This window comes from Chiloscyllium plagiosum, chromosome 14 (assembly GCF_004010195.1).
Source record: "Chiloscyllium plagiosum isolate BGI_BamShark_2017 chromosome 14, ASM401019v2, whole genome shotgun sequence".
NCBI lineage: Eukaryota > Metazoa > Chordata > Chondrichthyes > Orectolobiformes > Hemiscylliidae > Chiloscyllium > Chiloscyllium plagiosum.
The window spans coordinates 37,508,544-37,520,605 of record NC_057723.1 but is presented as its reverse complement, the minus strand read 5'-3'; the positions used below and the strand labels follow the sequence as shown (position 1 = coordinate 37,520,605).

At 38.8% G+C, this 12,062-nt stretch overlaps 1 protein-coding gene across 2 annotated transcripts in view; it reads left to right on the top strand.

The window, feature by feature from the left end:
* LOC122556643 (glutamine--fructose-6-phosphate aminotransferase [isomerizing] 2-like) overlaps positions 1-12,062 on the top strand; it is a 121,918-nt gene that overhangs the window by 78,431 nt on the left and 31,425 nt on the right. For both annotated transcript variants that reach the window (XM_043703608.1, XM_043703609.1), the window contains exons 4-8: positions 1,724-1,849; positions 3,953-4,011; positions 4,103-4,237; positions 7,202-7,263; positions 10,671-10,750. In XM_043703608.1, the coding sequence (XP_043559543.1) occupies positions 1,724-1,849; positions 3,953-4,011; positions 4,103-4,237; positions 7,202-7,263; positions 10,671-10,750 (462 nt within the window). The remainder of the gene's footprint in view (positions 1-1,723; positions 1,850-3,952; positions 4,012-4,102; positions 4,238-7,201; positions 7,264-10,670; positions 10,751-12,062) is intronic.

Sequence of the window (12,062 nt, the reverse complement as noted above, 5' to 3'; positions counted from 1 at the left end):
TGTAGGATTATGGTACATTTGTATTGTTTGGAAACTTAGAATCTGAAATAGAGGAAAATGGGGTTTTCTGTGAAGGCAGCTTTTATTTGAAAGGTCAGAAAGTCATTTGTCCTAAATTAACTGAATAGCAAGCAAGCTGGTGAGATAATATTTGAAGTATTTATCAAGTGTATGCTTTTATTATCTATATTAAACCAGGTCATAGATCAGAGGCAGGTCTTTACCTTCAATGGAATCATAATGACATTCAAAATGGAAACTTCTTGAAAAGAAAATTTCCCTCTGCTTCCTCTAACAGCCTGCAAGAACTCTGAATGAAGCAGAAGAAATAATACATTCTGCATTTTTGTTTCAAAATGAGTCACGGATTTGGCATTATCTGCATGAAATGGGAGGGGGAAACCTCCCCACATCATTGCTCAGACCATTGAGTAAAGGAGTTGGGATGTCATGATAAGGTTGTACATGATGCTGGAGCGGCCACTTTTGAAGTACTGTGTGTAGATCTAGCCACCCTGCTATAGGAAGGATATTATTAAATTGGAGAAGGTTCAAAAACGATTGACCAGGATGTTGCAGGGACTAGAGGGCTTGAGTTATAGGGAGGGGCTGGATAGGCTACAACATTTTTCATTAGCGTGCATGAAGTTGAGGGGTGACCTTATGGAGGTTTAGAAAATCATGAAGTGCATAGATGAGTGAATAACAAAGGTCTTTTCCCTCGGTGGGGGAGTTCAAAACTAGGGAGCGTATTTTCAAGGTGAGAGGAGAAAAATTTCAAAGGAACCTGAGGGGCAAAAGGTTTCATACAGAGGGTGGTTCGTGTGGCATGAACTGCCAGAGGAAGTGGCAGATGCAGGAGGAGTTACAACATTTAGAAGACATTTGCACAGGTACGGAAGGTTTAGAGAGATATAGGCCAAATGCAGGTGAGGTGGGACTAATTTAGTTTGGGAAACCTGGTTGGCCTGGACAAGTTGGATGGGAGGGTCTGTTTCTGTGCTGAAGTATGCTTCTGTATGACTCTCTGTGATTCTGTCTCCATGAGTAAGAATTTCGGAGGAAAATCTCTTTAAGATGGAAAACAATTACTGCATGAAATACCTAATTTCCTGTTCACCCCATAAAATAATACTAAACACACAGGTCATTTTTGAAGCTGCCATTTTGGAGCTCCTGACCAGGAGAGACACAATATAATGAGTCATCTTTCAAATTACCTCTCATCTCCATCCTTCTTGACCCTTCTAGCCTCCTGCGCATACCTAAGTTTTCGTCACTGTATTGTTCAAACTTCAGCTATCTAGGACCTTTTTGGAATTCCCTTCTTAAGCAACTCCTGTCTTCATTTTTTCTTTCTATAAGCCATTTCATGAAACTTACCACTTTGATGAAACTTTGGTTAGACTCCTGATATCTGCATGTCTGGCTCAGTGTGAAGTTTGAAAACTTCTTTAAAGTGTTTTGCTTCATATTTTACAATATTTAAGATGCAACATAAATACCTGTTGCAGTTGCATGGGAGTGTACTTAAGCCAAAAATAGAACACTAGCACAACAATATTTTCATAAAATGTTTGAGATATTTCTTTGTACCTTCTAATTTACAGATAACATGGAATGTGACACTGAATTAATTTGTAAAATTGTTCTTTGACATTGTGCAGTGATTTATGTTGACACATAAATACAGCACTAGGTATGTAACAATTATTTTTTTCAGAACAAACATTTCTGAACTTTGACAAAGTATTTGAAGTCCATTTTGGGATTGCTCACACTCGCTGGGCAACACATGGGAGTCCAAATGAGGTGAACAGTCATCCCCAACGCTCTGACAAAAGCAATGGTATGTGCTTTTCATACGTTAAAGATGATGAGAGAAGTACAGATAATCCAAGTCAGATTATATAAAAAGGTAATTTATGAACTTCAGTGCTCTACAAGATTGGAATACAGCCAAACACAATGCTAATCATTTACTATAATATCTACTGAGAGGCTTTTTGTTTCTTACTGTTGTGTGGTAAGTGTGCCGAGTACTTGTTTAGATAGAGGTTACCTCATGTAAATGAAGTGAAGAAAACCACTGTGATGAATTAAGAAGGCTTTTTTCACTTGATATCAGCATCACTTCTTAAAATGCATTAATTCCTCAGATGTTGGCATCACTAGCAAGATCTGCATTTATTGCCCACTCCTACTTGCCCTGGTTAGGAAGAAAGGAACAGGAGTAGGCCATTCAGGCCCTTGAGCCCATTCCACCATTCAATGAGATCATGGCTGATCTGTGGCATAAGACAATATATCTGCCTTTGGCCATAACCTTTAATACCTTTGCTTTGCAAAAAATTATCTATCTGTGATTTAAAATTAACAACTAATCTGGCATCTGCTGCATTTGTGGAAAAGAGTTCCAAATTTTAATCACCATCTGCATATAGAAGTGCTTCATAGCATCTCTCCTGAAAGGTCTGGCCCTAATCTTCAAACTATATTTATCGACCAAGTTTTTTTCCTGTTAACATCTTGATGCCTTCGATCGATCACCCGTTAGCCTTCTAAATTCTGGAGAAAACAAGCATAAGTTGTATTGTCTTTTCCAATAATTTAACCCGAGAAGTCCTGGGATCTTTCTTGTAAACCTACATTGTACTCCTTCCAAGGCCAATATATCATTCATAAGATGTAGTGCCAAGATCTGATCACAGTATTCCAAGTGGGGGTCTAACCTGGATTTTGTGCAACTGCAGCATAACTTCTGCATCCTTTTGTTCCAGTCTTCTAGATATAAAGGTCAGTGTTCTATTCCCTGTCTGATTATTTTCTTCAGCTGTTTGTGGCATTATTTTGTTGACCGTGAAACACTGTTGCCTTGGCCACTGCAGTCTCTTTGGGGAAAGTTAGCAATTTGTTTAGCAAGGACCTGGATTTTGACCCAGAAATGATAAAGGTACAACAATATGTTTCATTCTGGGGTGAGGCTTAAAAGAAACTTAGGTGAAGTGGTATTCCCACGCTTCTCTAGACCCGGCCTTTCCTGGTGGAAGAGACATTGAATCTGAGAAGCGCTGTTGAAGAAGACTTGTTGAATTGTTGAGAAGCACTTTATACCTGGTACACATTGCAGTCAAGTCATATCCTTGATGGAGGAAATGAATATTTAAGATGGTGAATGGGTTTCTGATTAAATGTACTTATTTGTCTTGGATAGACTCCAGAGCTGTGAGCTTCTTGAGTATGTTGGAACTTATGTCCAGGCATATAGAGAGTATTCTATTGCACTCCCAACTTGTGCCTTGTAAGTGTCAGTGAGGCTTTGGTGAGGCAGGAGTTGAGCTGCTGTTCTGGGTTGGTGGCTGGTCCAGTTGAGCTTCTGATCAGTGGTGATAATATCTTGTTGGTGGGTAATTAAATAATGGTAATACCATTGGATGTTAGGTGGAAATGGGCAGAGCATTTTTCTCCAAAGTACAGCCTGGGTAACAGAATCTGGTCCAGGTTGCTTCTCGATTTAGCCAGTGGATTTGTTGCTCAACGTATAAGTAAGCGTCATTGAAAGATTCCGCATGGAGCTGCTCCAATAAATGCCGACCTTGCCAATGAAGTTCATATCCCATGAATTAAGAAAACAAAATAAAATAGTCTACTTTGTTCATAACTGACCAGGAAGTTTATTTGGGATCTTATTCAGTTTATGGGTATAGAACCCCTATAAAGAAATAAATCTAAAGTTGGATAAGCCTTCTAGGCCTCTGTTGTCAGCATTCCTTTGGTATCACCAAAATCAGGAAGTCACTGGTCAGAGCAAACAGGACATGATTCATGTCCTAATGTTTTGACTCACCAGTATGGTGTAGCAATGATGGGTTTTAAAAATGTTTGTTAAAATTTGTACATACATGGATTTGACAGACTGATTTCTGGATTGACAGTACTTTTTTATTTTTAGAATTTGTGGTAGTTCATAATGGAATTATTACAAACTACAAAGACCTAAGAAAATGTCTGGTAAGAGAAATTGTCATAAAATAAGCAAATTTTAATGTGATAATAAAATGCAAACAATTCAATATATTCTATATGGTCTTTTCCAATATAGGAGAGTAAAGGTTTTGAGTTTGAATCTGAGACAGATACTGAGGTGATTCCTAAACTAACAAAGTACATGTATGACAACAGAGAAAGCGAAGATGTTAGATTTTCTACTTTGGTAGAAAGAGTTATTCAACAGCTGGTGAGTTGTTACTAATTATTTTTCCAGGAAAAACATTGAGTGGTATGTTTAGAGTACATGGTGAATGGAAAATGCATATTTTTTAACAACCAGAATATTTTGGATTATGTACCCTCCAGTACTGTTTGTATACATTAAGTACAAGCAATTTTACCTATAAGGTGGAAAGTCAAAATGTGCAATTCAAAATATTGTATAATTTTGATTATTACCAGATATTCCAATCAAATAACATTGCAAACAGATTGAAGAATAAAGGGCAAACAACAATACAGCCCAAGAACAGGGCCTTCCTCCCTCCAAGCCTACGCTGACACATTTTGCCCTTCCATATTGAAACTGTCTTCACTTACAGGATCCATAACTTTCTATTCTCTTCCTATTCATGTATTCATTCAGGTGCTTCTTGAATGCTGCTTTTCCATCTGCTTCTACTACCTCCTCTATCAGCACGCTCCAGGCATTCACCACCCTTTGTGAAAAACATGTCTCACACATCTCTTTTAAACTTTCCCCCTTGCACCTTGAACTTGTGACCCCCGAGTAATTGACCCAGCCACCCTGGGAAAAAGCCTCATACTTTCCATTCTATCCATGCCACTGACAACCTTATAAACGTCTTTCAGGTTGCCCCTCAACTTTCTGTGTTCCAGTGAAAACAAACTCAGTCTATCCAAACTTTCTTCATGGCTAAAATCCCCCAGCCAGCATCCTCGTAAACCTTTTCTGTATCCGCTCCAAAGCATCCACATCTTTCTGGTAATGTGGTGACCAGAACTGTATGCACTATCCCAAGTGTGGCCTAACTAAAGTTCTATAAAGCTGCAGCATAAATTGTCCATCGTAATTCTCAATGCCCATGCCTTTGAAGGCAAGCATGCTATAGGCCTTTTTTACTACCTTATTTACCTGTGCCGCTGCCTTCAGTGATCTGCACGCCCAGATCCCTCTGCATATCAATATTCCTAAGGGTTCTGCCATTCACTGTATAATTTCCATCAGTACCTGACCTTCCAAAATGCATCACCTCACATTTGTCCGGATTAAGCTCCATTGACCATTTTTCTGCCCATGCCTCCAACCGATCTACATTCTCTGACAATCCTCCTCTCTATGCGGAACTCCACCAATCTTTGTATCATCTGCAAACTTACTAATTAGACCAGCTACATTTTTCTCCAAATAATTTATGTTGACCATAAACAGCAGAGAGCCCAGGACTGATCCCTTTGGAACACTACTAATCACAGACCTCCATTCCAAAAACCATCCTTCCACCACTACCCTCTGTTTCCTATGACTAAGCCAGTTCTTTACCAATCTTGCCAGCTCACCCCTCATACTATGTGACTTCACTTGTCAAAGGCTTTACTGAAGTCATGTAGACAACCTCAACCACTTTTCCCTCATCAATCATCTTCATCTCCTGCTCAAAAAAACTCAATCAAGTTAGTGAGGCACGACCTCCCCTACACAAAACCATGCTCTTTATCGCTAAACAGTCCATGTGCTTCTAAATCTTGTCCCTAAGAATCTTTTTCAATAATTTCCCTACCACTGTCATGAGGCTCTCAGGTCTACAATTTCCTGGATAATTCCTGTTTCCCTTTTTAAATATCGGGACAACATTAGCTATTTGCCAGTCCTCTGCGACCTCACCTGCGGCCAAAGAGGATACAAAAATGTCTGTCCAGCAACTTATTGTCTTGTCTCCCTCAATATTCTGGGATAGATCCCATCAAGACCCAGGGACTTATCTATCTTAATACTTTTTAAGACTCACAACACCTTTTAAATAGCAACTTGACTTAGAAATTCAGCACTCCCTACCCTGAGATCACCCTCCACCAATTCGTTCCTTTTGGTGAATACCAATATAAAGTATTCATATAAGATCTCACCTACCTCTTCTGGCTGCACACACACATTCTCTCCTTTACCTTTGAGGGTGGGTTAACCCTTTCCCTGGCTACCCTCTTGCTTTTTGTTTATGCATAAAAAGCCTCGAGATTCTCCTTAGTCTTGTTTGCTAACAACTTTTCATTACTGTTTTTAGCACTTCTAATTCTCTGCTTAAGTTCTTTCCTACAATCCTATATACTTCAAGGGCTTCGTCAGTTCCCATCTTCCTAGACCTTATGTATGCTTGCTTTCTTTTTGACCAAGGTCATAACATCGCTTCTCTTCCAAGGTTCACATAATTTGCTATACCAATCCTTGATTCCAGCAGGAACGTGTCATTTCTGAACTCTTATCAACTGCCATTTGAAATACTCCCACATGTTCAATGCGGATTTACCCTCAAACAGCCACCTCCAATGAACACACTCCAGTTCCTGCCTAATATTGTTGTAGTTAAGTATTAACTGAAATAAAATACATTAATTAGTACCAATGATTTCAGTTAGTACTGCAATGGATCAGTTCCAAACAGAATTTGAAACTCTGGTATCTTTTTTGCTACTGCATGGGCAAACACCGTGACCTAATTTTTGAGATGAGGGCAGTAACTGCAATTTTTAAATGATATTTTGGCTTTCTATTTGTCCATGCCATTGTGGTTGTACTACCTAGCTATGTAACCACCAGGCAAGTTTCACCCTATTATTTTGAGTTGTATATTATTTGCGTTATTACACAAATAGAAAATTTGAATTGGGATTTTGGTTCACACAACTTTGGGGCCTGCTAATTCTTTTGTGCTGATTACAGGACTCATATAACTTTCTTGAGGCTATTGTCCTGAGACTTGTGTGACAAGGGTCTTTTTATTTTGTGGATACGTCTCTAAAGGAGTGGATTTTATTTTATGTTTTATTTGCGGGATGATGTAAACATTGTGTGTAACTTTACTGAGAATGTATTCTTGATTTTCTAATAATTATTTTTGTGTAATGCTTAAATCTTCCACTTAAGATCACAATAAAAATGATTTACCGTCAGAAATTACATTTGTACTTGCAGGAAGGAGCATTTGCAGTTGTCTTCAAGAGTCTTCATTTTCCCTGTGAAGCTGTTGCTGCTAGGTAGGTTTGAGGTTAAGTCATGTATGTAATGATCACTGCTTGAGTTTCTTTGTAGAAAGTCTGGGTGCAAATTCCACCTGCCCTAGGGGTGTGCCATAACATGCTTATAATCACTATAATTTCAATGTTTGCTTCTTGAAGTCTATTTGGAAATGTTTACCATTTTGTTACAGTTTTTAATTTAAAGTCAAGTATTTTAATTATTGTCTGCTGCATTGTAGTTAGCTGTTAATGTCTGGTTAAACATGTTGTTAAGTTTGTGAATGTCATTATTTAAGGTTTAAAAGCAAGAGCTGGTGGTTATTAGTTGTCTTGAGTACATATGTAAGGAACACCTATGACACAAGTGTGTGTAAAGAGCGGTGTAACCAGGCAACTGATGCATTCTTTCTACAAGGAAAAGGTACCTTGAGTTCTATTGCATCAGCAACATGAATGTCTGAATTTACATGAGCATGGAATAGCTCAGTACTGAAATAACAATGTACTGTAATAACTTATGAAAATGAATTTATTATGAACCATTTTAATGATAAATTAAAATGCTTAGTCATAGTCAATAATACTGTCCCCAGCTTTAACGTCTTTCCCAGACAGCTCTAAAAAGAGTTACATATGGATCGAATTTGACACAATATTAAATGCAGTTCTTGTACAAACTGAGGTTACTTTCTGACTATTTATAAAGAATATATGGGATGCTTATGTAAGTCAAAAACCAAGAAAATAAAGTAACATTGAACATACAAATTAGGAGCAGGAATAGGCCTCTCAATAAAACATTGCTGATCTGATTATGTCTCATCTTGACTATTCCTGATAATTGTTTACTCTCTTGCTAATCTCAAACCTATCTACCTCTGCCTTAAAAAATATTCAAAGATGCTGCTGACACTGCCTTTTGATATAGAGAATTCCAAAGACTCCTGACCCTCTGTCTGAAATTCGTAACTCCTTATTTTTAAACAGTGGCCCTTAATTTTAGATTCTTCCACATGAAGAAACATCCTTTCCCCACACACTCTATCAAGAACAGATCTTATTTATTTCATACAAATCTCTTACTCTTCTAACTTCCAGCAGATATGAACCTAGCCCGTCTAACCTTTCCTCATAAGAAAACACACCCATGCCAAGTATTGGGGGCGTGGCTTCTAATATACTTGCATTCTTCTTAAATAAGAAGGCCAGTACTGCGCACAATAGTTCAGATGTGGTTTCAACATTGCCCTGTACAACTGAAACATAACTTTCTTACTTTTGTGTTCAATTCCTATATAAAATCATTTACATTCTGTTACAGTTCTTAATTACTTTCAGTATCGATATAGCCCCTTTGCAATTCATATGCCAGGACTCTCAGATCCCTCTATCTCGGAGCTCCTGCAATTTCTTTAACCTGTCAAAATAGGCAGATTCACATTCTCTCCCACTTGCGAGATCTTTTCCCACTCATTTAATGTATCTATATCTCTTTGTAACCTTCTTATGTCCTCTTCACAATTTACTTTCCCACCTACATTTATGTTGTCAGCAAATGTAGCAACCAAATGGTTGGCTCCTTCATCCAAATCATTTATACAAGAGTGAAAAAAGTACTTAAAGCAATATCTAATTTCCTTCCAAATTGAATTACCTATTTTATTATTAATTTTAAAAGATACCAGATTTAATGTCTACATATTGTCCGGTAAGCTGAGAAGGGTGGCTAACTTTGCTCAGGAGTGCAACACTCAGGCTGACCCTACAGGCTTCTATCTGGTACCCAACAGAGCCCAGTAGCAAATGATGGCTGGCTTGCAATTTTAACCCCAGGACTTTAGTTGGTGGCAGGATGTTGCCACGGTTCTAAAAAAGGTAGGCTTTGACAATCAGGTCGGTGACTGCTGGAAGGTTAGATGGCCTAGATATTGAGAGGATGGAGAGAAAACCTTGACGGAGACCCGATACTTTCTTGCGAGGCTCAGCAGGCACTCTTGCTCCTCCCCTTGTGTTTACTCTAGTGATGGCAACACATGGTAACTATAATGGCTTTGTGGTATTGACCAGGTAGATGTGATCTATATGGATTTCAGTAAGGTTCCCCATGGGAGACTGGTCAGCAAGGTTAGTTCTCACGGAATACAGGGAGAACTAGCCATTTGGATGGTTGTCAAAGGTTGAAAACAGAGAGTGGTGATGGAGGGTTATTTTTCAGACTGGAGGCCTGTGACCAGTGTAGTGCCACAAGGATCGTGCTGGGTCCTCTACTTTTCATCAATGATATAAATGATTTGGATGTGAGCATAAGAGGTATAGTCAGTAAGTTTGCAGATGACACCAAAATTGTAAGGTGTAGTGGACAGCAATGAAGGTTACCTCAGATTACAACATGATCTTGATCAGATGGGCCAATGGGCTGAGAAGTGACAGATGGAGTTTAATTCAAATAAATGTGAGGTGCTGCATTTTGGGAAAGCAAATCTTAGCAGGACTTATACACTTAATGGTAAGGTCCCAGGTACTGTTGCTGAACAAAGAGACCTTGGAGTGCAGATTCATAGCTCCTTGCAAGTGGAGTCGCAAGTAGCTAGGATAGTGAAGAAGGCATTTGGTATGCTTTCCTTTATTGATCAGAGTTTTGAGTACAGGAGTTGGGAGGTAATGTTGTGGCTGTACAGGACATTGGTAAGGCCACTGTTGGAAATTGCATGCAAGTCTGGTTTCCTTCCTATCGGAAGGATGTTGTGAAACTTGAAAGGGTTCAGAAAAGATTTACAAGGATGTTGCCAGGGTTGGAGGATTTGAGCTATAGGGAGAGATCGAACAGGTTGGGACTGTTTTCCCTGGAGCATCAGAGGCTGAGGGGTGATCTTATAAAGTTTACAATGTTATGAGGGACATGGATAGGATAAATAGATAAAGTCTTTTCCCTGGGGTGGGGGAGTCCAGAGCTAGAGGGCATAGATTTAGGGTGAGAGGGGAAAGATATAAAAGAGACCTAAGGGGCAACTTTTCTCACAGAGGGTGGTACATGCATGGAATACCAGAGGAAGTGGTGGAGGCGAGTACAATTGCAAAATTTAAAAGGCATTTGAGTCGCTATATGAATAGGAAGGGTTTGGAGGGATATGGGCAGAGTGCTGGCAGGTTGGACTAGATTGGTTGGGATATCTGGTCGGCATGGACAAGTTGAACCGAAGGCTCTGTTTCCATGCTGTACATCTCTATGACTCTATGGTATGGTTATTGAAAGAATGTGTATCTCCATACTAGTTCAAGATAAAGTGTAGCCTGAAGACCTGAGGACAATGTAGATATTAGGCTATATTAAAAGTTCATTGTGTGAATTTGAACGTTTACTAATGACTTGGTTTCTCATGTGCTATCAATTTAAACTAGAAAAAAGTTTATCTTCTATTCCTCAGGCGAGGAAGCCCATTGCTGATTGGTGTTTGTAGCAGGTGCAAGCTCTCCACTGACCAGATTCCAATACTGTACCAAACATGTAAGTTGACATTTAGCGTACAAGTGGATCGGTTAGTGTTGGGAGGTAGTGGCCTAGCAATAATGTCACTATGTTAGTAATCCAGATACCAAGGCTATTGCTTTAACGTCCAAACATATGGGGGAACACAGGGCTTAATGGGAAGGAAGAATTGAAAGAAATAAAAATCAGTATGGAAATGATGTTGGGGAAAATAGTGGGATTAAAGGCAGATAAATTGTCAGGGCCTGATAAGCTTCACCCCAGAGCACTTAAGAAAATGGCCGTAGAAATAGCCGATGTTATTTATAGTCGTCATCTTCCACATTTCTATAGATTCTGGAACAGTTCCTATGGTTTGGAAGGTTGCTAATTAACGCCACTATTTAAGAAGTGAGGCAGAGAGAAAACAGTGAATTATAGAATGGTTAGCCTGACCACAGTGATGAGATTTTACAGATTCAGCATGGATTTATGAAGGGGAGATCATGCTGGATAAATCTGCTGGAATTTTTTAAGGATGTAACTAATAAGGTGGATAAAGGAGAGCCAGTGGATGTAGCTTACTTGGATTTACAAAAAGCTTTTGATAAATCCCTCACAAGGGATTAGCATGTAAATTAAAGTGCATGGGATTGGAAGTCATGTACAGAAATAGATTGAGAGCTGGCTGGCAAATGGAGAACAAAGAGTACGAATAAACTGGGTTTTTTTCTGAATGACAATCAGTGACTCGTGGGTTTCCACAGGGATCCATGCATGTGAGGTTCAGTGTGATTTGAACAAGATCAGTAAGTGGGCTAACAGATGGCAGATGCCCAATAATCTGGATAAATGTGAGGTTATCCATTTTGAAAGCAAAAACAGTCAGATAGATTATTTTCTGAATGCTGTTATAGTCCAACGGGTTTACTTTGAAGCACTAACTTTCAAGGCGCTGCCTCTTCATGCGGTGGTTGTGGAACATAACCATATGACAGAATTTATAGCAAAAGAGTTACAGTCTCATAGAGTTATAATGATATATTTTTACAACGTTAGTTAAACACCACACAACACCAGGTTATAGTTCTTAAACAAATTTAGATTTGTTTACCCTAATAATCTAAATTTGTTTAAGAACTATAACCTAAAGAATAAGAACTAATAAACTGAAATCTGATAAAGAAGGTTTACCTGACTGATTATAGGACTGCCATAAATGGAGAGACAAGATCAGTTAGGATTATATTCATCAGAGTTTGTGGAAATGAGGGGGGATCACACAGAAACATATAAAATTCTAATATATTTTTGCCTGTGCTAAGTGATGTGCAATACAGCTGTAATATGA